Here is a 27,168-nt window from a genome sequence, read left to right on the forward strand (position 1 = left end):
AATAAGCAAAGCTGCTAAACTCAGAGAATCATTTGCAGGGGCTTTAATCCCTGTAGGTGAAAATTTCATTAAATAGTTATGTTTATAAAACTCATATTTTATGAAGAGTAAAACTTGACTTGACTTTATAGAACCATCTGGTCTACCCCATTTGCACATAACTCTTAAAAATGAATAATCAAAGATTTTCCTTAATACACTTATTTTCTGAGAAGGTAATAAATGCCACGATTAAGAACAAATGTCTTTTTTCCATCTCTGACTTCCTGAGACCCATTTTGTCTTCTTAAAAGCAACAATAGTGCCTGACTCTCTGGAGAGAACTGGGTCAGAGGGTATGTGCTCTTCAGGTCTTACGTGTGTGTGTGTGTGTGTGTGTGTGTGTGTGTGTGTGTGTCTGTGTAGGTCTTTGAGGACTACATCTGTCCACTTGAGAGGAAATTACCCTTTAGTGTGTATCGATTGAATCCAAGAAGCTCAGGCTGCACTGATACCATGTCAGTTAGCTCATGAAATGGCTTCCATCATAAACTGTGCATTTCTTTGCCTTGCAGAGACTCTGTTCTGGGGCCCTCTCTTAGCCTTCAGATTAGCAACCAAGCCTCTGATCCCCCACCATGGAGTCAAAGCAGAGCCGTCACCTTTCAGGTTTCCAGCTGCTTCAGCTGCACCTGCAATGTAGCCATATTGCCCACGTTGCCCATACCCATATTTTGTATTGATGAATTTTCTAATAATGCTCCATTTCTTCTGTGAGGTCAATCCCCAATGTGTGGCCAGAGGGAAGGGTGATGTCCCAGGATTCTGCTCAGAGAAGCTGGTGTCCTCCAGTGTCCATCCGTCTGAACTCACGGGCAAGCTGTGTGATGCAGGCCCATCAGCTACCTTCTCTTCAAACCTCAGGCCACCATCATCCGTAGGTGCTGCTCACCTGTCCACCCTGGCCTGTTCTCCCTTTACAGCAGCTCCAGGCCCCAAGCCTGCCACCTCTTCCCTCCAGGCTGCCTGGCCCTCTGTCATGGCTCATAGGGGCATCTGAGGTGACTCCTCACTATACAACCGTTCATGGTCTCCACTCATTAAAAACTCTGCCATTCCCCAGAGCAATGGCGGCTAACCTAACAGCCATGGTCACATGCCTATCCCACAGAACAGACAGCCACCCAAAACTTTGCCTGCCTTTGCCAGGCAAACTTCTAACACACTGAGCTCACAGTCAAGGCTTTCCCTGCCCCTGTTTTCCAGGCTTTCTCTTCTTGCCTGAGCCTGTCCCAGATCAAACCTGACTGTGGCCTTGCCCACTTTCTCTGTCCCTTCCCACTCTGGAAGTTTCCATACAGCCTAAGCTGGTTCTTGCTCCCGGTTTTTCCCGTTTGGTGTGGTGCCGCCTATACAATACTCCCCTCCATCATAACCATCGTGGTAGTGAGAAACTCACATCAGACACCCACTAATTGTATTGACTTTCTTTTCTGGCTGCCATGTCATAGCTATGCTTTATTGGGGTCCTTGTACACAAGCAATGCTTTAGAAACAGGTCATAGTACATTAAGGACACTTACTCAACTTTTATTTCTCAACCTCGTCTTGCTAAAACAAACTCTCTCTCCCCTGGACAGCTGCCTGAGCCACAGGCACCCTGTGCCACCACCCACCCACCTCCTGGCATATCCCAGGCTCACACCCACGTTCCTTTCAGACACCTGGGACTTAAGGTTCTAAGTGGCAGGGTCAGACAGCATTGAAGAATTTCACAGCTGCGACCTGAGCTGCATGTTGTTTGGTTCCTAAACCCTGTAAAAACCTTGCTTGTGCTTGCAAACACACCTGGTTTGGGGAGGTCTCTTACCACTGATTCTGCCCTTTTCAACTCAGAGCATCTGTTTTAACAATCCTGCATCCCGCCTGGGCATGGGACTTTTTCAAAGACATGGGCAGTACTGGGGCGATTGTCCAGTGTCCACTATCCAGTTACCACCTTGCAGGAAAGGACTCCGGACCCATGGGGTGCACAAGGCCCCGTGTGTGCGGGCCCCACCCCCGCAGGCGTGCAGTCCCGCCCTTGGGCTTGGGCTTCAGCCTGCTGGGAATAAACGCCCAAACCTCGCTGAGCTGTGAGCCAGGGACCTGGGTGCCTGAGGCCTAGGAAGTCGGCTTCGCAGTGGTGGCCAGAGAGGAAGCTGTGTGCTGTGTGCTGTGTGCTGTGTGCGAGGTGAGTTGCTTGGGGGAGATCCCAGACTAGGGGGCTGCTCCTAGAGAGGTTACAAAAGCCTCAGGGTGGCCAGACCCAATCATGAGAGTTTAACCCAGGGAAACCTCAGCAGCTGTCGCTGTCTGGGACTAGCACCAAGCCGGCGACAGCAATGTCTGACTCCACCACAGGAGTGGTGTACCAGACAAACCCAGACGTCTTTCCCTTGGGAGTGAACTGCTGGCAGCTTCCGAACAGAGTGATAACCTGCTTGGCATTGTGTTCGTGCATTCTGCCCAGGCCCACACATGCACAACTTCCTCCCTACAACCTCTGGTTCACGCCTCTCGGGAGCTGTGGTCGTCGTCTGCCACGACCATGTCGGTAACCAGGGCAGTATGGCTGCATAGGGACCCTGCACTTGGAAACAAGTGTCACGGGCTTTACTTTGTGCCTGGTTAGCTCAGCTTTGGGGCTGGGGATGAAGACGCCAAGTTTTTTTTCAGCCTGATTAAATGGAATACACTTGTATCCTCCTAAGAAGGAATCATTGCGGTAAAATTATGGTATATATGCACTTTTTGTTTGTCAGTGTACTTAGTTACTATGATGACCTTTCAAGAGTATAGCCAAAGAACATTGATCTACTTGTCCCCACCAATGCCCATCACTGGAAAATTACTGTGCCGCCTCTGGGCCATACTTTCTAGTGAGGCACTCTTGTTCTGATTATGTCCACCTTCTGGAAACTGAGGCAAAGATGGAGGATGATGTGACTAAAAGCCAGCCAACTCTTCCAAATTTTGTTCCCTAGATGACATTTGCGTGCAGGCTGATGCCTACCTTTATTTCTTTGTAATTCGTCCAAATGGTTTTGAAGACTAGTAGTGGCCATGCGCTGCTCATACTCACACCTGCGGCCCCCAGGGCAGTAGCATTTGTATAAACATTATTAGCATCTTAGAGAACTGAGATATCAGCAATGAAATAATTCTGGTCAAAGTTGCCAAGTAAGACAGTGACAGATGTAGCATCCCAGCCCAAATATTAGTCTCTGTCCTCACTGCACATGAGTACAAAGAAGACACCCTAAATTGGACACAGGGGCTACTACATGCTACCAGGCTCCTAAGAACCTAGGATACATCTGCAAAGACAGGGAAAAGGCAGCCCTTGTTCCAGGGTTTGCCTCATCCTGACACTTCCCCCACAGAGCTAAAGACACGGAGCAGAGCTCTGTCTCCTGGCAGATCACATGACGTGGGGTCACCTGCTGTATGTTCCCTATAGGAAGAATAATGGAAATGGGATGCTGAGTTGTAGGAAGGATGACCAGAGTGTCCCTTCACTATGTGCAAAATTTGGTATATACTCTGACAGGGCCGCAGGTGTTTTCCCTGTGACTGTGTATTAAAATGGGAGTCTTCCTTCAAGATGTCATCACAGATTGCCTCCTCGAAGGCCTTGATCAATCATCCAAAAGTTACTCTGGAAATAAATCAGAGCAAAACTGGCAGATGTTTGAGTCATTGCATCCAAAGTAGAGTAAAGCTCAGTGTTGAACCACAGATAAGAACTTCAGACCCTCCCAAGAGTCTTTTTACACCCCCCCCCCCCGGAAAAGCCCCAGGTACACAGATCTACCTTAAGACCTACCAAGTATTGCCCGATCTCTGATGCCTGCTGCCCATCATTAGGAGGGTCAGTCCCCAGCCATCACTGCCCATCATTGAGAGGGTCAGTCCCCAGCCATCACTGCCCATCATTGAGAGGGTCAGTCCCCAGCCATCATTGCCCATCATTGGGAGGGTCAGTCCCCAGCCATCACCGCCCATCATTGGGAGGGTCAGTCCCCAGCCATCACTGCCCATCATTGGGAGGGTCAGTCCCCAGCAATCACTGCCCATCATTGGGAGAGTCAGTCCCCAGCCATCCTTCCCTCTTGCTTCTTTGCAGCGTGGATCAAGCCTTCCACCACCTAGAACTTTTCTTTATGACACTATTGCTTGTGATGATTCAATTATGTGCTTGCAGACTCTTTCCTCACCTTCTAGGTGAGTTGGGTCCCCGGTGCTGAGGTTATGAGAAAACCAAGTCCCAGCTCCAGAGCAGAGAACCTGCTGGAGCTGCTACTTGGTAAGATTAACATGGAATCAGCCTAGCACTATACTAACACAGTGACCTTGGACGGGTCCTGAATACATTCTCTTTATCTGTCAGTCTTATCTGCAGAACAAGCCAGGAACTAGTTTAGGCCATTCCAATTTTGTGTTAAACCTTCAAAAACTGACCTAGACCACCCATTATCATTAACAGCACTTAGTTGGTCGTCTGCCAACCAGCAAAGTAATAGCCTGCTACTCTCTGTCTTTCTGTCTCTGGAAACCTGTACCTGTACCGAGCCTCTCAGTAGAACATATTGCTCAGGGAAGCCCTTCACCCCTTCACAAAAACCTGCTGGGAGCCTTTTTGGTGATATGCACTATGTACCCAAGAAAACTAATACCATATGCAAAAGACTCTGTGTGAGCCAGAGCTATGATAAAGCATAGAGCATCCCCATCTTAGACACAGAACCTCCCTAAGACCTAAGCCTGGTAAAGAGGAGAGAGAGGTTCAGAGAAGACACCCAAATCTGTCTCACAAAATCTGTAAGTGAAGGGAGTTGACTGATGGGGCCTCCGCCTTGGGAAGGGACTTGGAGTGTTGATGCAAAACCAGTCACTTCAGAGACTTTATGCAGACAAGGTTTTATAACTCTGTCTTTTATGTTAATCTCTTTTGCTCTTATGCCAGGGATAAGATAGAAGTCACCTACTAGCAAGCACTCCTGCACCGAACTAAATCTCTAGCCTTCAAATATTAAATTACATCACCAAATGAAAGAACTGCATGGCAAATGAGAAAGAAAAAACCTAAAAGGAGATTTAAAAAAAAAAAAAAAAAAAAGGTTAACGCACTAAGAGTTACAGCATACACATCCTGATCTGACAGAATCATTGTACATCGCATCAGGACGCGTAGTTAGTAAGGCAAAGGTTAACTAGAAAGAGATGCTGGCATGCCCCTTGGGTGAGGTGGTTCCAGTTGCCAATTAACAGGCACTGTTGTTGTGTGACACATTGCTGGCGTGCAGATCTGAATGGAACGTATGTGAAAGTTGTACACTGTGCTCAGTGTCAGCTACTGGAGAGAACATTTACACCACGTTCTCAGCACTCCCCTTCAGAGAGGGGAACTGAGCAAACTCTCTCTTGCCTTAAAGGTGGTGGCCAGAACATGTCTTCCAACCTGGAATCCGTGAAGGACACGCTTGTTTTCTTAGGAAAGTCACTGCTTAGTATTCTGGAGGCCCTACTTTTTCAAGTGTTCCCAAAGCCACAGAAGAATGTTGCTGGTGAAATAGTCCTCATAACAGGTGCTGGGAGTGGACTCGGAAGGCTCTTAGCCTTGCAGTTTGCCCGCCTGGGATCAGTGCTCGTCCTCTGGGATGTGAATAAGGAGGCAAATGAGAAGACCCTCCAGGAAGCTCGGGAAGCAGGAGCCACCAGAGCTCATGCCTACACTTGTGACTGCAGCCACAAGGAGGAAGTGTACAGAGTGGCCGACCAGGTACGTCTGGGGATCTCATTGCTTTTTGCGGGTTGTGAGAATCCTATGCAATTACGTTGGCGTGCATCAGTTTTGTTCGTTGGCCCGTCTGCCTCAGTGCCTTCCAATTGTCTCCGATATCCCTCTACTTTAAAAAATAATCTTGGGGAATACAACTTAGGAGTTTTTCATTCTTATTGTATACAAACTGTTATGCTAGAAAGCCTATGATGGCACTATAGGGTAAATTATTACCCCTCTTGGGAAACAGGAACAGTGACCCTGTGCGGGCATGAAGTTTACTTTAGGAAAAGCTGACAGTTAACGAAGGTATGGCCAGGACTTGAGATTCTTGATTCCCTGTGTGGCACTCCGTGCTCTGGATCACACCCCTACCGCATGCAACTGCATTACTGGAAGCATCTTTGCTGGGTCAGAAACAGATGTCAAGCACTTCGTCCAAGATCAAATAGGTAGTCTATGTGCACCCTGTTTAGTCTGAGCTAAACCCAGGCTATGTCCCCCTCCCTCCATTACTTCCTCAGAACAGGTGTTTTTCACAGGAAATCCTAATCTTATCCTGAGATCGTGTATTTGGGTTTTGGTGGTAGTGAGACTTGAACCCAGGACCTTGTTGCTTATGAGGCATTTGCTCTAGCACACAAATCCTCTAAACCAGCAGTTCTCTTCTCAGGGGTGGAACAACCTTTCCACGGGTGTTGCATATCAGTTACATTGCCATTCAGAACAAAGACAAAATCACAGTCATGAAGTAGCAATGAAAATAATTTTATGGTTGGGGGTCAGCACAACATGAGGAAGAGTATTAAAGGGTCTCAGCATTAGAAATGGCGAGAACAACTGCTCTAAATGCTTCTTTGGTAATAACAGAGTGGACTTTTAAAGTTTCAGGAAACTGAAACTCTGCATATTGGCAGAGAGGCTGCTACCTCATCCAGGGATGTATATACCACATCCCTATACCCACTCTGTGATGTGTAAACCACACACCAATCTCCCAGACCAATTTAGTGGAAAGGGAGAAGCCAAGCCAGTTTGATCCAACAGCCTTTCTACTTCCCATCTTTCTCACAAGTAATTCCAATTACAGGCTGTCTGATGCTGACTGAGGATCCAAACCTGTTAAACTCACTCAGGTTTACTCTGAGACCACATCCCAAGTGCAGCCAACTGGCCATCTACACCTGTTTACCTATGAAGCATCTATCACCTAACATGTCGACTTGCTCTAACTACACTTCTCTACCCAGGCTACAGCAGTCGTGAGTTTATGTGCATACACTGAAAACCTTTGTCTTAATGGCAAATTTATATAGGATCTGTAAATAATTACTTCCCTATCTCTGTCCCAGCTGGTTGACTTCTGAAATGGTCTGCCATGCCATAGTCTAGCTTGTTGTTCACCTTTTGTCACTTTGTGGTCTTGAAGAGTATTGACAATGTGTTCTTCTGCATTTAGGACAAACAACTTTACTTATAAACTGACATACTACTTATCCTAGATAGCAGGAAACTAGGCATCAACCTCCCTGTGGAGAATGGGAGGGTGGTCAGAGGGCATGGAAGAGGGAGGGAGGGATGGAGGGGGAGGGAGAGGGAGGGAGAGAGAGAGGGAACATGACTAAGGATCAAAATTTGAAGTGGTACCTAGTGTTTTCTCTCTGCTCAGTCTTGAGTGGCTTTAAGAGTTTGTATCTCAGAATCATAGATTAGCTGTGAGTTTGGAAAGTCCAGTATTACTTCGTGATACATCTGGGTGGCAGGTTATTTTGAACAATAAAACAAGGACAAGCTTGGATTATGCAGTTTTCACTTATCCTTGTAATGTATTTTCCACTATCCATCCTGTCAGGTGCACACACACATTCATACACATATGCACACATATAAACATACCCACATGCATACACATATACACAGACATACACAAACACATAAACACATGAACATGCACACACGCATGCACACACACACACATTCATACACACATGCACACATACAAACATACCCACATGCATACACATATACACAGACATACACAAACACATAAACACATGAACATGCACACATGCATGCACACATACACACACACAGCTGCATACACACAGAGCTACAACAGGAACTACTGTGAGCTTTCTTTATGAAGCCATGGGAACTGCTGTGGTAGCCCTTTCTCAATGGTGATGATCAGGACTGCTAGAATATGGTTCAAATTGCAATGATGAAATTCAGAACACAACCGAACATAGGGACAGTGCCAGCTTTGTCATCATCCTGCAGAGGCTCGCATGCACTAGGAGCCAAGAGGACCAACTGGAGGCTTGTTAGAGGGGAAAGGTCTACTGTTACACCCAGAGCCCTTCATCCTAAAGTGACAGTGACCAGATGCTGCTTCAAGCTGGAATTTCAGAGACAAACATGACTCACAGACCTTGTTCCTAAAATTTGAAGTGAAGAGAAGAAAGCCAGTCTGTTGAAGAAAACAAGACTGGCAGATTCTAATCTGCCTTGTGTTCAAGATACTCACTATCTTTCTTCCCATTGGCTCCTGCCTTCTCCCTGTCTTTGTGTATGACAGGATGGGGTTGCTATGCTATTTGGTTATATAGAGCTGTTCTTATATCCACCACTTGTCTAAAACGATCTGCTACTTATGCAAAACACAACACAGAGCTACTAGACCGGGTGGTAGGACTAGCTCTAAGGGGAGAAAGAAAGTGGTATTTTAGCATTGGAGTCTTTGCTGGAGAGGAGGGTGAAGAGCCCTGGTAACCTCAGGGGTCCAGTGCAGGGGAGACTCAGCAATGAGCACATGAACACAGCCTGAAGTATGGGTCAAGAGTATATAGATATTGGGAAAGAGAGCGTATACGGAATTACTAGTCTGATGGTGGCACTCTCCTTATCCAATTCAGGTTAAAAAAGAAGTTGGTGATGTCTCTATTCTCATCAATAATGCTGGCATCGTAACAGGCAAGAAGTTCCTTGACTGCCCTGATGAGCTCATGGAAAAGTCACTCGATGTCAATTTCAAAGCACATTTATGGGTGATTGTTTTTTTTTTTTTTTATTCTCTACTATGTGCAAACTTATTCTGACATTCAAAGTATTTTTCTCTTGCTCTGTAACAATATTAAATAAAACACACATCTTAATCACGGGGGAGGTTAGGAATCCACATGGGTCTTTACACAGCCTAAGGATACGAATCCACACGGATCCCTACTCAACCTAAGGATAGGAATCCACATTGGTCCCTACTCAGCCTATGTAAGTGCTGAACCACTGAGTTACATCCCAGCTTAGCCTCTTAGTTTTGGGTTTGTCCACTCAGTTGTTCCTTCTTGATCCAACCTGGTCTTACAGCTCCCAGAACCTCTACTCAGCAACAGAGCTTCAAAGTTCCTTCAAGGGCAGAACGGTGTTTGTCATTGAGTTACTATTCATCTATCAGCAGCAAGCGTCAAGGCTAGCCCACTTGCCTTACACGCACAATTAGATTTCATATCTGCTGGTTTCACATCTGTTCGTCCAGCCAATCACAGATCAAAATGGTTTTTAAAATATTGTGTCTGTTCCAAACATGTACAGACATTCCTTGTTATCAGCCTTGTTTATTTACTTACACAGATTTACACTGTGTTGGATATTAAATGGTCTAAAGGGGTTGAAAGTGTAGCTAGGATGTGTGTGGCTCTATGAAAAGGCTTCACTAGTTTATAAAGGAATTTGAGCATCCATGAAGTGTGCCCTTTATAGGAGGTCCTGGGCCTGACCCTTTCTTAACAAAGGAATGACTGTGCTCCCTGTAGTAGGCTGGAGAGGTGTTTGTAAGGCACCACAAAACTTAAAATTTTTTTTTCAAGAATAGCTAGTGAGTAAATTTATTTTGTCATGACTAGGATAATTTGGAAGTGAAAGTGGCATTATTAATGAGCAAGTATTAATCAGGAAATGTCCTAGGCTAACCAAGACCTCACTCCTCACTCGGCACTAACCCATAGCTTCTCTCATTGTGTACCACATGTCACCATCACCAAGGGACTGAGCCCTGACTTTCACAGGGCCTGCACCCAGGCCCAGAGGATACATTTTCCTGGCCTTTCCTGTGACCAACCTTTTCCAGCGCCACACTCTGCCTCTTCCGTAGCCTCTTCCTGCCTTGCTGTTTCTTATTCAGTTGTCTTCGGTCCTGTTCACAGCTCAGCCGTCTCTAAACAAGACTCTTTCTTGAGAGGATGTGCTGAAGATCATCCTCTCCTCTTCCCACACCTTCTCCAGCTCCCCTGCAGATGCTCTGACACACATTTGGAGCTTCTATGCTCTCTGTCTCCACTTTCGCTACAGGATAGTGAGTCCGCTGGTGTTCTTGCTGTCCTGCATGATCTTCAGGAGAAAAAATTGGAAAGATCCAGATATTAGTAACTACCACGTCCTTGTTGGAACTTCTCCAGTCCCAAATGTCCTTCCATTTGTGCTGCGTGCGTGTGTGTAGACAACAAACACCCACTGAGCTATTTCTTGAGCCTAAAATCTATTTTCTTAACATCCTTGTCTGTATTTGTGGCTGATTTCTGCTTGATGCCCAAGGTATCTTCCTCAAAAGTTTGTTGTTCTTCCTGTACCAGGTTCCCGGGTTTTTTAAAAAAAGGTGAAGATGTGTATGACTGAGACACAGCCTAAGCACTCACTGTCTAAAAACATACTTCACTTTCTGAATTAGTAAAATAAAAGACCACCTTTCAAGGAAATATTGACTGGTTTAAAACAAAGTTATTTCTCAATGGAAGCAGGGTGTCTTGTAAACTGTGTTCTGGAAAAGTTTTAAAATCAGAATTAAGTCAAGGAAGGAAACAAAGTAAACACCTAAACAATGATGTCATAAGAACTTGTGCTTTGGATTACAGTTGTCACAACTAAAATTTCCTGCATCATGTGGATTGTAGTCTTAGTGTTATACATATATATGTGAACATTATGTATTGTATTAATATATATTACATATGTAAATAATGCATTCATATGGATAAACTGTTTTTAGTATTCTTGACAATTTCATGGTGAGATAATGCTTCAACTGCATAAAATACTCTTTAATGTGAGCTTAGGTTTTTACATCCAATGTCTTTAGATAATTTCATTAGCTTAAAAAAAAATTTTTAATCATGGTATTTGTATTCACACCTGAGAAAAGCCTAGAGTGTGCTATTAGCTATTAACAGCTTTCCTTTCCTCTTCTTAGACGTATAAAGCCTTCCTGCCTGCTATGATTACTAACAACCATGGTCATTTGGTTTGCATTTCAAGTTCAGCTGGACTAATTGGAGTAAATGGGCTGGCAGGTAAGAGAATTCCTGACAACCTTAACTTGCAGAATCCCACTAAGTCTCTGCCATTCACTCCATGTCCTCATAATAAAAACACCAATGAACTAAAGGTCTGATCAATAAGGGAAGTGAGAATTTGTGTGGCAGAACCTCTGTCACACAGACTAACATCAACCTAGACCATGTGCTTTGGGCCATGTGGTCTCGTGCAGCCCGCTATATTTAAGGGAGAATGGAGACAAGGAGGGAGGAAGAAAACTCACCAGCACAGTTGTGTGAGCAGAGATCAAATTCACTGGGCACATGTGGAGGATGCTAAGAAGACCACCAGCCTTCTCCTGAACTTCCATTAGGTGGTCCCTAGTTGTGAACCTACAGAATATGGAAAGTAATGGAACCTCTTCACTTTTCCACTGGCTGGATGCCTGCACTGTGTGTCATTATCACCTCTCTTCCCACACCTCACTTCTTTGATAATCCCAGTTGGCAGGTGACAAAGAGATACACAATAAGGGCTAACTTGGGACACTCGCCTTCTCCAGGAGTCTGGTTTTAAATTGTTACATTGACATTATCTGCACCTGTGTGCAAATTGCTAGGGGTTTGTTTAAAAGCCTGCTTGACTGGTATAATCATGGCATTTTCTCAACTGAGGCTCCCTCCTCTTCAATAACTCGAGCTGTGTCAAGCTTACTTAAGACTAGCCAGCACAATGCAACTGCTAAAAGTTGGTGCTAATGATCAGCTGAGCTATTGGAAAGACAAAGGCAAACCTGCTCAGTCCAAGGTTGTCATTCATCTTTGAACCATAAAGAACTCAGTACTGAGCTGCATGGTGACATAAAATGCAAGGGCCGCGCAGGCTTGGACATTTCAGCTCGCTCTCTCTCTTCCAGACTATTGTGCGAGTAAATTCGCAGCCTTTGGATTCGCTGAATCTATGTTCATCGAAACATTTGCCCAAAACCAAAAGGGGATCAAAACTACAATTGTGTGCCCATTCTTTATAAAAACTGGAATGTTTGAAGGTTGCACGACTAAGTAAGTATGCCTTTTGATTTTGAAGGCATTTAAATTGACTTTCTGCCCATCCAATTTTATTCTTTTCTTGGAGCTGCTTGGGTCTTTTTGTAAAGTATTTTCTGACCCATGAGTGGTTTCAGAATTGTCTCTCACGTGTGTGTTAAAGGGGTTGGTTGATACATGTGGTTTATCATCAGCATCCAACTGGTACCCATTCTGTGGTCCCTGATCTGCTCCTCTGCTTGCTGTCTAGGACAAAGTTCCTCTCTGCCACCCAGTGCCATTCAGAGAACTTCACTGAGCCTAGGCAAACCAGAAGCCACTGAAGGAAAACAGCCTGGTGGAATCCTTAAAATCACTCTACCTGACTAGATTAATGTCAGAATTGTGGTTTGACTACAGACAGGTCCTACTCATAGCACTATGGGCTATAAGTTCAAGAGCCAGTATGGAGTGAGGCGTATAGCCACCTTCTTCTTGTCAGACCTTGTTTACCAAGAGAAAAGGAGAGGGGAGGACAGAAGGAAGGTCCATGTCCGCTGTGGCAATTCCCATAAGGGCACTAATCTTATTCGCAGCGGCCCCACTCTCCAATTCCTGATCCAGATGCATCATGCGGTGATTGGGCTTAAGGGTAAATGTGGGGGAACACGTTCACACCCTTACAGACACAAATACCCAGTTTGTTCCCACTAACTCACTTCACTCTCACACCATTCAATAAAGTTCTATTTGGAGGACTGATTGTAAAATCAATCTATCAATTGCAATGAGTTTCCATTCCACATTATACTTGTGCTATTAGTATTTGGACAATAAGTGAGTAAATATAGAAATAGATGGGGATTGAGAGAGAAGGGGAATGACAATGTCTTATACATTCTTTATCCCTAACCTTAAGGAATGATTATTTTATTTATTTGATTTTTTTTTCTGTCCTCAGGTGTCCTACTTTGTTACCAATTTTGGACCCAGATTATGCAGTCAGAAAAATAGTACAAGCTATTCTGCAGGAGAAGCTATACTTGTATATTCCAAAGTTTTTATACTTCATTATGTTCTTAAAAAGGTAATGGTATCTGCTTCTATGTCTTCCCGTGTGCCAATCACCAGATTATGCCAGGTCCTACCAGGAAGAACCATCCAGAAAATACTTGTTAAATTAATGGATTTTAAAAGGAACATCTTCTCCATACTGATTTTCCTCTCCATGACCCTTTATTGACACAACCTCAAATGTATTCAGTTGCAGTGCCCACCGCCAGGATTAGAGAGACCCTCTCTAACAATTTAAAAGAAGGAAGGAAGGAAGGAAGGAAAAGAGAGTGGGTGAGAGGGATGAAAGAACAGAGGAAGGAAGGAGGAAATAAATGAAGGAAGAAAAGGGAAGGGTGGAAAAAATGAAAGGAAGAAAGGCAGGAAGGAAGGCGGGAGAGAAGGAAGGAAAAGAGAGCTTTGCTGATTACTCCCTGTGGGCTGAAATCCAGCAGCAACAACTTGGGATCTCTGGCATAAGTGCAGGCTGCTGCTAACATGCTGACTCTGCTGTTCCTTCCCAGTTTCTCAGTTCTGTTTCAGTGATGCCTCGTGTGTGTGTGTGTGTGTGTGTGTGTGTGTGTGTGTGTGTGTGTGTGTGTGTGTCTCCGGACAGGGACCACCCCTTCACAAAGAACACATTCCATGCCAGCCAGCACTTTCTGTTGAGTTGAATTGGTCTTCTGTGTCCCTATTCCTTCTCTCTTGGTCCACCAGTTCTGAACACAGCTCTACTCCCTAGGACAATGACAGTCTTCAAATGTTTGAGCATAGGTATTAGTCTTCAAGTTCGTCACACAGCTAACAGTCACAGACCTGCTTTTTCCCATTACTAATTATATCTTCTTTGTGCACTGAACCAGAAATCATTCTTACACCCCTGCCCTTTCCACACTTCCTCTGCCGCAGGAGGGATCCCTGTGGCTGGTGGGCTGTGGGGGTCTTGGAGTAGCAATTGAAACCCAAGGTTATAACCATGCTCTTTATCAAGCCTGTAATTCTTACATGCCCTGTGTTCTCCAGGTCTCACTTGCCTTGTTCACAATGATAGTGTTTGGCAGTGCACACAGATTAGCATAATGTCTGGTTATTGGACAGTATGTGTCCCCACAGCTCAGTGGGTATGTCCTGTGTAGTAACAGACTGTGCTATGACAACTCTAAGAACACGAAGCCTCGTTTTTAACTCTGAATAATTGTAGAAGCTATATCACTTTAACAGCATATCCGTTCTAGGACATGTTTTGGGAAGGGTCTAGATCACTCTTAAGAAGTGGAAGGAAAATAAGCATGCTCAATGAGAGAAATTACATTAAACACTCCTTCAAACAAGGGGAAAGCAGTGTGTGAACCAGGCACGGCTCACCATAGAAAAGAACAAAACACAAAGCAGCCCCTATCATGGTAGAAATTGTCTTCTCAGGGATAGATGTCAGGTGAGAAAACAAAAGGAGATGGAAAGTTGGCCAGGTGGGCAGGCTGTCTCATACCTCTGACACTAGCGTTAGTGAACGGCTGAGTTTGCAGCCATCCTGTGCTGCATAGTGCGATCCTGTCTCGAGACCCTCACTCACCCCTGCCAAAAGAAGCTACCCTGGGCATCATAAGTACTGCGCATAAATATTAAGCCAGAAAAGGGAATCTCAGAGCTGCAGTGATAAAGGGAAGCAAGTGGAGATTTAGGTGCTGATGGAAATCGTGGAGGGCATAAACCACTTGGAGGCCTCCATGTGTCTAACAGGAGTGGGAACACAGATCCTTTCCCTCACTCTACCCCTCAAACAAATCTCAGGTTTTCTGCACCTGCTTGTCAATTTACTCACTCTGAAATGGTAGGTGTCAAGGTCAACAGGGGCAGAGTGCCGGATGTGGTCAGGGGTATCTTGTGGGTCTTCTCAGGCGCAGATGGGGATGGAAGGGATAAGCATCTTAGCTTGGCTGGCCATCTGCAGGAGGATCAGTTGCATTTCATCCTCACTGTGGCCTCAGGAAGAAGGATGCCCTCAGTTTATATCTAAGGATATGGAAGTATACAAGCTGGTAAGTTGCCTAAACTGGTATTGAAAGTGCCAAAGCTAATCTGCAGGCATATCTGCCTCCTCCAAACATGCTGACAATGCCAGTTCTCCAACGTACATCTTTAGAGCACACTAAATTGGTGGTATTTTGGAGAGCAGAGTAAGTGAGCTGAATGTCGTAAGCAGTGCAGGAGACCTCTGAGCCCAAGCCTTAGTCATCAGTGAGTGACCAATGGCTTGATCTGTAAAAGCGACAGTCTTCAGCTGATCTAGCCATGATGTTTTCACAGCTGATGGCCAAAAACACTTATTCTTGTGTTCTTTTCAGCTTCTTGCCTATCGAGACAGGAATGCTTATAGCTGACTATCTGGGAGTCTTTCATGTGATGGATGGCTTCACTGGCCAAAAGAAGAAAGTTCAAAGTTAAGTTCCATGCCCAGACGTCATCTGATCCCCATTGCTCCAGCAGGCTTCTTTCAAAGAAGAAAGGTATTTCTGTTTGACCAAACCCACAGACAGGTAGCACCCATGTTCTTCTATGAACCAGAATGCCCGCCCAGTGTCATTTAAATGCAATGCTACTGTTTTCTTTTTTGTTGAATACTGTTGTTGTTTGTTGTTGGAAAAATAAAGAATAGCCCTTTTGTCATTTCCATTTCAACAACCGTATCAGTGAAACCATGTACACACAAACAGCAAAAGTGGACTCAGAGAGTTCTATTTATACATACATTCATGCATGCACATGTATGAAACAAATATAACCAAAGAAAATGAGGCTGTCTATATGAGGGGTGGTGTAAGAAGAAGCTGGAGGGAGAGTAACTGGGAAGGGCTAGAGGAAGACGAAGCATTGGGGGGGGGTGTTTCAATTACATTCTATACCCATTAAAAACATTTTAAAATAAAACAGAAATTTCAATTAAAGGAGAGCTGCCCTGAGTATGGTGACTCCTATGGGGCAGGTGGTTGTGGTTGAACTTTTGTGGGCCCAAAGAGGCTTAATGAGTGTCTTGCTGCAAGACACAAAATCCGGGCCACTAGTGTGCAAGGGGCCTGTTGTTTCAGTTGTTTCCTATGCTGTGACAGAACCCATGACAAAGGTAGCTTGGAGAAGAGAGCATTCATTCTGACTCAGTTAGAAAGGACAGTCCCCAGTGTGGGGGAGTTGTACCTGGAAGTCATGGAGCAGAAATGAAAGCTGGTGCCCACATAGCCCCAGACCGTTCATGCAGCCCATGCACTGGGGCCCCACACACAGTGGGTCTTCCTACCTAGCTTACCTACCCCGGGTAACCCTCACAGACAGAGGAAGCTCTCATAGTTGGTTGGGTCCTGTCAGATTGGTAGCATTAAGCATCCCAGTCCACAAGGCCCCAACCAGTGCTGCTTGTTAGATGAACACCTATCAGACACACACACACACACACACACACACACACACACACGGCACCAGGGATTTACTGGTGGTGACGTTAGTCCAGACTCTCGGATGGGGTCACATTTTTACCCAAGGTGAGATCAAAACCTGCGTGTTTCTTACTTTGAAAATGAAATTCTACTGAGTTGGTTTGTTATTACTAACTGATCCGAAGGCCACACCCAGGGTTGATTCCCCTGTTTAACTTAGTAATTCAAGCCGAGATTCACAGTTAGCTGTTTTTCACAGAGTGAACAATTTCATTCATCTGTATTCATCAGAGGCACCCTTGCCTCCACGCTACTGTGTTCTTGAGGTCTAATCAACTGGCAAACTGCTTTCATGCTTTGTAATTTAACGATAAAAGCAAGATTAAGAAACACATGTTAATTACCATATCCCAGCAACTCATTCCCAAGCTGCTGGAGCATCCCCCCTGTGGGCGACATGGGTTCTTTTTGTGACTTGCCTCTGATGGAGCTGGAAGGGTACGTTATCTTAGCAGACTCTGTAAAAGCCGAGAGAACCCAGAATTTAAGTTTCTTCTGGGTGAGATGCTCTTTGAGGTCAGTTAGGTCCAGGGACACTGCAGACTGGATGCTCTCGCATGTCCTTCCTGATCCTAGAACATGGTTCTGTTCCTGTACATTCAACCTCAAATACCATGTCGTGACAGCAATGATGACTAACATCTATTATGTCCAGCACTAAGATAAATGCTTCCCACACATCATTTCATTAAATAAAACCACTCCATCGAGCCCCAAAGAATGAAAAAGGGGATTTAGTGTATGCCAAAGAATACAAAGCACTTCATTTCTCACAGCCATCCTCCACCACTGTGGATGTGTAGTGAGATGATCAAAGACCCCTCAGACCAACCAACTGATGGTGTAAATCCTTGGCTAACAAGGTTAATTAGGAGAGAGGCACAATATTGCTCCTATACTGCAATTCTAAGAGCATGTATTCTGGGGCCTGTCTATTTAGTTGAAGGATAAAGAAGAGGCTCTTGGGGAATTCAGCAGAACAAAGGTCCAAGACTGAGTGGGCACCCACCACATCATAACAGCATTAACAGCAATTACTTCTAATTGGAGTGCATCTCAGCTGGGCTGCTACAAAGGTCTGAAATTCAATTGTGGTTTTATAATACCCATAAAATTGTCTAAACACATTCAGATTAACTTGAGGCACTTCTATGAGAAGAGACCACATGTAAATTAGAGGATTCTAGAGGGTGATAAATAACCAGGTGATTTAATGGCCCTAGAGAGCAAGTGTTCCCAGCATACTTCATACCAGTCTCTAGCTGAAACTTAGTCCTAATAAAGCCATGATCAAGAGCCAAGCACCTAAACAAGCCTGAAGAAACAGCGGCTACAAACTATGCTGAGTGCGCTAGACAGGCCACTCTGTCTTCTGAGGCATGTTATCCAGCATTTGGGATACTTGCTGCTCAAAAGCCAAGAGGAATCCTCTAATAAAAAGTAATTTGACTGACTATACATGTGGTCTTTTCGATGTACGGGTGGTTTAATATTATGATGCTATCTTTAGTTGGTTTGAGTGGCCACAATAAAACACCAATAGACTGAGTGGCTTATACAGCAGAAATTCATTCCTCAGTTTGGAAACTAGAAGTATAGAATGGGGGTGCCAGCTAATTTATTTTCCTGTGAGGGTTGTCTTCCTGACATTCAGATGGCCAGCTTTTCACTATGTCCTCATGGAGCCTTTTCTTCATGTGTGTGGAAAGAGAGATTTTTCACCTTCCTATAAGTAGAAGTACTCCACCCAGAGAGCCCATCCTCATGTCCTCCTGGAATCACGTGACACACACAGCCTCATCTTGTGGCATCACATTGGAAGGTAGAGCTTCAACTTGGGGACAAGCACTATAGGTGCCAAGATAGAAAAGTTTATGCCTGATGTCAGAGGCCTGGTGCTAAAATCGCCACACCACATCCAGTGCAGCCTTGCGAGTGGAATCTGAGAAACTTTTTTAAAGACCGATTTCATCTTCTGAAAGTCAGAACTTGAGAAAAGCACGATAGAATATTTGGGCCACTAAACAAAGCCTGCTATGGGGCAGGACATGCTGAATGGCAGCCTCAGCCCTCTTCACACTTATAGGCTAGGGACAGGCCATGCGTGTTTGAAGCATCGCTTCCTGGCTACTGGATGATATCCTGATACTGTCATTGTCAATGCCACCACTGGGCTGTTGAGGACGGATTCCAATCTGTATTCTTTATTTTTCTTATAACCTGGTTACCGTGATGGGAAACAAGCCAGTAAGTGCACCGGCCACTGCTGCTCATCCTTTTGGGGGTGGTTGCTTGTGAGGGTGGACATGGAGAAGGCCCTGTCCACACAGCATCAGTCCCTGGACATCTTTACATCCACACAAACTGAAGCCTTGACAGCAAAGGTATTAGGCAGATCGTGTCTGTGCCGTTAGTTATTACATCAACTTCTAGGGTCACGTTGCCGTGCTTAGTCTTTTCCTTTGCCATCAGTAAAGCTTAAAGTCACACTGACACTACAGAGCCTAGAGGCCAGCTGCCCACTTCTACAGGATTCGGATTGGCTTGTCTTCTCCTTCCCCAAAGTACTCTTTCAGACCTTTTTCTTCCTCAAACTGAATCGGTGCCATCACCTTCTCTTCCTCAAGGATGTCAGTCTCTCCTACCTCATCAAGAACGCTGATGCTGAAAAGTATAAACCCCCTCAGTTCTTCGAACCAACACCTCCAAGGCATTGTTCTCTCCATACCCCACACATGCTACTTTTCCTCAGCCCCCAGAGGAACCAGAGCACCTATTCCCGGCTCCTGCCTGGGCAGTGGTCCCTACCTTCAGTGTTCCATCAGAGATTTCACTTTCCCATCGCAAGCAAATTGTTCCCTCCTGTCCTCCGAACACCCTGCGGAGGGTATGCACCACAAGAATCCCACCACAACAGCAGCATTCTCTCCTTTCCATTACTAACATCATTTACAGTGGACCCCGCCTTTACAGGTATCCGTCCTCACCTCACACTGACTCCTAAGCCGCTTCCATGTCTTGGGGGATTTTATGAAAAGATCTTCAAGGGTTGAGTTCTGAATCAAACATTACTTCCCACAGTGACACCACTCATCTCTCAGTCCTTGGTCCTGGTGTACCCTCTAGCCAACGGTCTCTTTAACTGCTCACTCTTTACTGGGTGTTCCTCAGAGTTCAGGACTTCACACTTGACCATCCAATACAGAAACCCAAGTGAATGCTCTGCCTTTCCTTTTATTTATCCCGTTGTCCATCCAGCTGGGCCACGCTCCCCCCAACTCTGGCAGCAGCTCTCCTCACCACTCCAGCTGCTACTAATGAGTTCAGGCTCTCATAAGTAGCTCCCTGTTGGTCCTGTTGGCCAGTCTCCATATCCAGGCTTGCTCATTCTTACTGAATAGGTTGGTTGACATAATTAAGGACCCCAACGTGACAAGAGCTTGAAGAAAGAAGGCAAGTACTGCTCTCTGATGGTTAAATGTCCATAGCTGTGATGGGGCGAGGGGGGCTCCATTTTCTGCTTGGCATTCCTCTTGGTACCCACTAACCACTTGTCTCTGACTCCAGTCCCCAGAAGATAAGTTCCAAGTAACCGTGACTCAGTGACCTTCCACCCAGAAATGTACAGCTGTGACCACCTCCTTGTTATGTTATGACTAACTGCTTTTTTGGTTTCTATAACCTGCTTATGCAGATATTCAGGTGGCCTTGACTACCCAATCTTGGCAGAGCAAAACTACTCTTGGCTTGTTTGTGTAGATACCGGTTTTCACCTTTTAAAAATCCTTCCCCTCACTGCCTTTCTCAAGTCTGGCACTGAGATTGTTGTCCTGCTACCAGCTGGTCAATAAATCTTTTGATTATAGTTGAATTGCATCTATGGTCTTTTCCCATGGGTCAGAAGCTCTATAACATTTGGAGGGCCCCAGCAAGATCCCTGGGAGACATCAGACTCTGGGCCGATCTGATATCCCTGGTGGACTTGGAAGTCCAAGAAGCCCAAGACCATGGTTTCCATAAATCAAAGGAGCTAGATAGAACCCCTGAGGAAGAAAGCCCAAGGGAACTTGATAGGCCCCAGTAAGTCCAGACTGCAACTGCCCCAAATTTGCAAGTTGAAAGAGAAAGCAAAGTAAGAATTGCTGGCCAGCATGCTTTGGAAGCTCAGACCCACTGTTGAGTTGTTCCGCTCTGTTTTGGAGTCCAAATACTTGGAGAGACAAAGAGGAGAGAGATGGACCATATCATAGACCCAGTATCGGGGGCAGAAGGGATGCCCTTCTGTCCTTCCAGTTTGGGTATATGAATGAAGGTGATCGCCACATATCTGAGCCTGTCTAGTCTCCCCTGGTTGTGTTATTACACCGTCTTTCCCATTGTTCTCTGTTGTCTGTTGGATTTGTGTTTTCAAGTTTTGCTGCTGGGATGAGCATCTGACTGAGCACAGCCAAGTCGTCCCTGAGCTGAATGCTATGATCTCTTGGCTGTCTCCACACAAGCTCTGAGTCTATCCTTCTCATTGGCTTGCTGGAGCCTGGTGCATCAGGGACTTCTCTATATCCTCCTCGTGGCGATGTTTTTCCCTCCCTCTATTTGAAGAATTCTTTTTACCTGTTTGCTCTATCCCCCTGCTGACACCTGTGAAGCTCTGGCTGCCACTGCCGCACACCCCTGTGCCGCCTGCATCTCTGGCACACAGCCTTTAAGGGCACCACAAGCCCCCTGTTCCTCTGCCTGCTGCTCAGTGCACTATTGCAGCTGGTCCTCACACAGAATGTCTTATCCCTAAGCTGTCTGTGTTCTCTGCCTGCTCTGGTCACTCCCTCTGATCACAGGATTCGGTTTTGCAATGATTCAAGCATCTGTGAGGTATGGATAATATTTAAGCATTTTCTTATGCTGTTCTACTTTATTACAGCTGACTCTGAAGTTGGGTTATGGTCCACCTCTACCCACATAAGCATGATTGTTTATAAGTTAATTATCTCTAGTATGTGTCCCAGTACTAGAAAAATGGAAAATACAACAATTCGAGCATGTGCTGAACTACACATGGCTCCAGGCATGAACACCAGAAATGTGCCTAATCTATACAGACCACTGAAACTCAGACATCATGTTCACATTCTGGCCTGCAAGAATTCAGTAGCAGAGAGCACTTCACCCCTTGGGGATAATCCACAAACATTGCACATTTCATCATCATTATATCCTTTAGCCAAAGTTAGGCACATTGCAAAGCTGATTCAAAGTGATGCTGGGAAATATGGTCTTCATCATGCACTGATATGATTCAGCTAAAGTTTAAGAAGTCTATTTTTGTTGAAAAGGGTAAAAACAGATGGTCAGCTATCAAAGTCAGCATCATCTTCTCTTTACATTGTATGTCTTATTATCAAATGGAATCCCAAGAAAGGAAGAAAGGAAAGAAGGAAGGATGGAAGGGAGGGAGGGAGGGAGAGAGAGAGAGAGAGGGAAGGAGGGAGGGAGAAGGGAGAAAGAAAAAGGGAGGGAGGGAGGGAGAGAAGGGAGGGAGAGAAGGGAGGGATGGGTAGGGAGAGAGGGAAGGAGGGGGAGGAAGGGAGGAAAGAATGGAGGGAGAAAGGAAGACAGGAAGGGAGGGAGGAAAGAAGGGAGGAAGGGAGGGAGGGAGGGAGGGAGGGAGGGAGGGACGAAGGAAAGAAGGAAGATGTACAAAAGTGGAGGAAGTGTTACCAAAATTGGAAAGGTTTAACCAGGTATGGAGCAGAGGAATGAAGGAAATACAGGATGGGATGGAGGGTAAACCAAAACTAAGACCATATAGGCAAGCCATATATAAGATAATTAAAAATATATTTTTTTAAAAAAAATTGTTTTTCTCCCCCTTCTCTCCCCTTTACCACCCCACCCCCCCACCCCCATCATTCGCATTTTACCCAGGAGATCTGAGTCAAATTTCCCCTCCCAGGGGGATCCTTGCATCCCTCTTAGGGCTTTCCTTGTTACCTAGCTTCTCTGAAGCTGTGAATTGTAGGCTGGTTATCCTTTGCTTTACATCTAGTATCTACTTGTGAGTGAATACATACCATGTTTGTCCTTCTGATTCTGGGTTACCTCATTCAGGATGACTTTTTTTCTAGTTCCATTCATTTGCCTGCAAATTTCATGATGTCATTGTTTTTCGTTTTTTGTTTTTGTTTTGTTTTGCTTTGGTTTTTTACTGCTAAGTAGTACTCCATTGTGTAAATACACCACATTTTCTTTGTCCATTCTTCAGTTGAGAGGCATCTAGGTTGTTTCCAGGTTCTGACTATTATGAATAATGCTGCAATGAACATTGTTAAACAACTGTCTTTGTGGTATGAATGTGCATCCTTTGGGTATATGCCCAATAGTAGCATTACTGTCTGAGGTAAATTGATTTCCAATTTTCTGAGAAACCACCATACTGATTTCCAAGGTGGCTGTACAAGTTTGCACTCCCACAAGCAATGGAGGAACGTTCCCCTCACTCCACATCTTCCCCAACATAAGCTGTCTCAGTATTTTTGATCTTAGCCATTGTGGCAGATTTAAGATGGTATCTCAGAATCATTTTGATTTGCATTTCCCTGGTGATTAAGGGTGTTGAGCAATTCCTTAAATGTCTTTCAGCCATTTGAGGTTCTTCTGATAAAAATTCTGTTTAGCTCTGTACTCCATTTTTAAAATAGTATGGGTAAGGGCAGGAGAAGGGACAGAGTGGGAGAGCAATGAAAGAGATATCTTGATAGAGAGAGCCACTATGGAGTTAGGGAGAAACCTGGTGCTAGGGAAATTCCCAAGAATCCACAAGGATGGCCCCAGCTAAGACTCCTAACAATAGTGGAGAGGGTGCTCGAACTGGTCTTCCCCTGTAATCAGACTAGTGAATACCTATCAAAAACTTTAGAAAGCCAGCTTCTAAAATCTTTGCTCAAGGTTCAGGGGGGAAAAAAGAGCCACAAATAAGGGAAGGAACTAAAATCTGAGGGGAAAAAATAATCTACTTACAACATGATCTCTCTATCCACATCTCCTTCTTCTCCTCCTCTTCCTCCTCCTCCTCCTCCTCTTCTTCTTCTTCTTCCTGTTCTCTTTCTTCCCTCCAGTTCTTGGGGTTACCAATATATATACATTTGCAACAGTAATTATCTTTGCAATACCACATGAAGCTTATGTTTCTCAGGGTTAGCAAAGCAGATAAGATTTATTTGCAGAGCAATAAACTAAAACTGCTAAAAGAAACTTTTAGCATCAATTGCTTAGGGCTGTAGGTAAGGGAGATTGTCTAAGTTTAATTTGCACAAGAAGCAGAGCCTGGCCCTTCCAGTGTTCTGGCCTCAGTGGCTGCGCAGGCCTTCAGGAAAGTTCTTTTCCCTGAGGATGATCAAATGGACTGATTACCTGTGTTGTTATCTTCTCAGGGGAAATACAAGCAGTAAATTTTTTTCTATCCATCTTAGCAGCTATGAATCAACAACTTTGGGAATGTAGTAATTCTATGTCTTTGCATATCTGGGAATGTCTTATATTGAATGCTTCTTCCTGGGCCCTAAACCCTGACCAAATGTCTGTCAGTAAGGATAAATGCAGGAAGGCAGATTTCTGTAATTGCATAGGCAAGGGGCACAAGGACCTGATAGTGGGAAACCGGTCTCACACATAGCTAAGGGATTTAATTAGTAAATTCCAAATGCATGGGAGAAATTGTGCCCAGTAAATGATCAGATAGTGATAAACTGTGGGAAGTGATCCCAGGTGTGTTACAGAGAGGACTAAGCTGCAGGAAGAATCTACATCAAGAAACAGCCACATATATTTTCAAGACAAATAGGCCTTGCATTTGGTGTAATACATCAGAAGAATCCTTAATTCTTCTGGGTTGTCTCATGAGAAGATGGCTGTGTAATTGCTATGTGATCTTGTGGCTTGTAGAAAATACCCCAACCATCATCATAGAGCCTTACTTGAAAAATTGATGGAGCTAGACACAGAGATCCACCACCAAGCACTAGTCTGAACTCCAGGAGTCTAGTCAAAAAGAGGGAGCAGAAAAAGTATGAGCAAGGGAGGTAAAGATCATAAAGCGGAAAAGCTACAGAGACAGCTAAACCAAGCTCATGGAAACTCATGTACTCTGAACCAACAGCTGTGGAGGCTTCATGGGACTAAACTAGGCTCTTTGCGAGTGGGAGACAGTTGTAAAGCTAGGGATACCTGAGGGACCCCGGCAGTTGGACAAATTGCATAACTTAGCTTGTGGGAGCCCATTCCCTAAGGTGAGATTCCATGCTCAGCCTTAAAGCAGGAGGGAAGGGCTTGGCTCTGCCCCAACTTAATGTGCCAGACTTTGTCAGGGGTGGGCTGTGGGGAGAGGTGAGAGTGGGCAGGAGGAGGGGTGGGGGGGGAGAACTGTGGTTGGAATGTAAAATTTAAACAAAATTTAAATAAATAAATACGAGTTTGAACATAGTTATCTTACATTAGTGGATAATGCTGCTCCCAGAAGCTACAGGTTTTTAAATGAAAATCCCGATGTAGTATTGTGACTTGTCAAGCAGTGTTGTAACAACAACACTGGCTATTGCTATTGTCCTTAGATAAAACCAGCACTAGATGGCAAGCTACTATAGCTAAAAGCACTACACATAAGACACCAAGCTGGAACTGGGCTGAGTGCTTCCTCCTGCTGCCTGGCAGTCATAGTGCTACAAGATCCTGGCAGTCTTAGTTCTACAAGGCCCTGGCAATCATAGTTCTGCAGTCTCCTGGCAGTCAAAGTTCTACAAGGTCCTGGTTATCATATAGTTCTACAAGGTCCTGGCAGGTTGTAGGGAAGAAACACACTTGTAATCTTCCCCCATGTGGATCCCCACTGCCTGCAGTATCAACCTGTAGGGCAAGATAGTCCCACTGCTGTAATAGTGGCATGACTGTTGGGGTTAACCAACTACTTCTGATGCCCACCCAAAGTAAGGGATACATGCCTGGTATTGTACAGAGAGGAAAATGTGTACCATTAAATACATCAAATATAAAAGGAAAAGAGTTCTCAAACTATAACATAATTCTTCATTTTTTAAAAGACGGAAAAATAAAAGCAATTTGCATGCATGAGTTGTAGACTAGTGGTAGACCATTTGCCTAGAAGACACAAAGCTTTGAAATTAATCCCCGGCAGTAGTGTGTGTGTATGTGTGCCTGGTTTTGTGTGTGTGTGTGTGTGTGTGGTTTTAGGTATGTGTGTTGTTGTGTTGAGGTTGTGTATTAGATTATGTGTGTGTGTTCGATTGTGTATGTGTGGCTGTATGTGTGTGGTTTTATGTATGTGTGTAGTTGTGTTTGTGGTTGTGTATGTGGTTGGGAATGTGTATCTGGTTGTGTGTGTGTGTGTGTGTGTGGTTGTGTGTCTATGTAGAATAATGTAAACATAAGGCAAGCAGAAGAAAGGTAAGACTTACTAAAGCAGAACTACAGAAATACAATAAAGAAAATCGGTGAAATGCTGAGAAGGAACATAGATTCATAAAAAGAAAAATGCATAATTAAAACAAGAGAAGGCCATCTGGGCCTGAGAAAATTGGCTGGCAGAAAGGAAGCTTTCTGCTCAGTACCAATTTGGTTTCTATGTCTTGTGACCAAAGTGTGTGGTGTGTGGTGTCTTCAGTGATAGGGTATTACCGCCAAGTTCTGGTGGGCACCAAGAGCAATGACTACAGCCTGTACACACACACATTTATGTAGAATGGAGCTTATAAAATGGTGGGTTTCTGGATGGCCCTGTCAATAGCCTTAGTTACCCTCCCCCACTCTCTTCCCCACTGTCCCACATCTATACTCATTTAAAGTTTCATCCAATATTTCCTTTTCGCTCCTTATGGCCTGTGTCCTACCATCCCCTCCCTAAGATGACTCTTCCCTCTCATTACTAATGGTCTCTTCCTAGTTTTCCGACTTCTAAGGTACCCCAAGTTAGAAACACAAATCTAAAGACATGATGCTAGGATCTACATGTGAGTGAGAACACACTACATCTCTCTTTGGGGTCTGGGCTACATCACTCAGCCGATCTTCTCATTTCAGCCACTCACCAGCTTCATCCATTTACCTACAAGTTTTATAATTTCATTGTGTAGAGGGACCACATTTTTCATATCCATCCATCAATAGATTAGACATCTAGATTGTTTGCATGTCGTAGCTAGCATGAAAAAGCAGCAATGAACATAGATACCTATGTGTCTCTGTAGAAGGATATGGAAAAACAGGAGTATATACCCAGATGTTTTATAGCTGGGGAATATGGTAATCTATTTCTAGATTTTGTGGAGTCACCAATTTCCATTGTGACCGCAACAGCTTGGGTTCCCATGAACAATGGGTGAGGGTTCCCCCTTTCCATATCCCCAACAGCCTTTGTTGTCATTTGTTTTCTTAACAGTAGCCATTCTGACAAAACAAAGTATCATGGTGGTTTCTATTTGCATCT

The 27,168-nt window shown here is 44.7% G+C and overlaps 1 protein-coding gene across 1 annotated transcript; it reads left to right on the forward strand.

Annotated features, from left to right (window-relative positions):
- The first annotated feature begins 2,198 nt into the window (after positions 1 to 2,198).
- On the forward strand, positions 2,199 to 15,789 carry LOC127231788 (epidermal retinol dehydrogenase 2). The gene is made up of 7 exons (XM_051197533.1): positions 2,199 to 2,212; positions 5,457 to 5,803; positions 8,719 to 8,850; positions 11,046 to 11,145; positions 12,027 to 12,171; positions 13,097 to 13,222; positions 15,534 to 15,789. The coding sequence occupies exons 2-7, from the start codon at positions 5,471 to 5,473 to the stop codon at positions 15,631 to 15,633; spliced, it is 936 nt and encodes a 311-aa protein (XP_051053490.1). The 5' UTR covers positions 2,199 to 2,212; positions 5,457 to 5,470; the 3' UTR covers positions 15,634 to 15,789.
- The last annotated feature ends 11,379 nt before the right edge of the window (positions 15,790 to 27,168 follow it).

The sequence above is a fragment of the Phodopus roborovskii genome, unplaced genomic scaffold (assembly GCF_943737965.1).
Source record: "Phodopus roborovskii unplaced genomic scaffold, PHOROB, whole genome shotgun sequence".
Lineage (NCBI taxonomy): Eukaryota > Metazoa > Chordata > Mammalia > Rodentia > Cricetidae > Phodopus > Phodopus roborovskii.

Bases quoted from the DNA above. Each gene is read 5' to 3' on its own strand.
- LOC127231788 (XM_051197533.1), top strand. From the start codon at position 5,471: ATGTCTTCCAACCTGGAATCCGTGAAGGACACGCTTGTTTTCTTAGGA. The intron at 5,804-8,718 runs GTACGTCTGGGG...TATCCAATTCAG, and splicing joins TGTACAGAGTGGCCGACCAG to GTTAAAAAAGAAGTTGGTGA. The intron at 8,851-11,045 runs GTGATTGTTTTT...TCCTCTTCTTAG, and splicing joins ATTTCAAAGCACATTTATGG to ACGTATAAAGCCTTCCTGCC.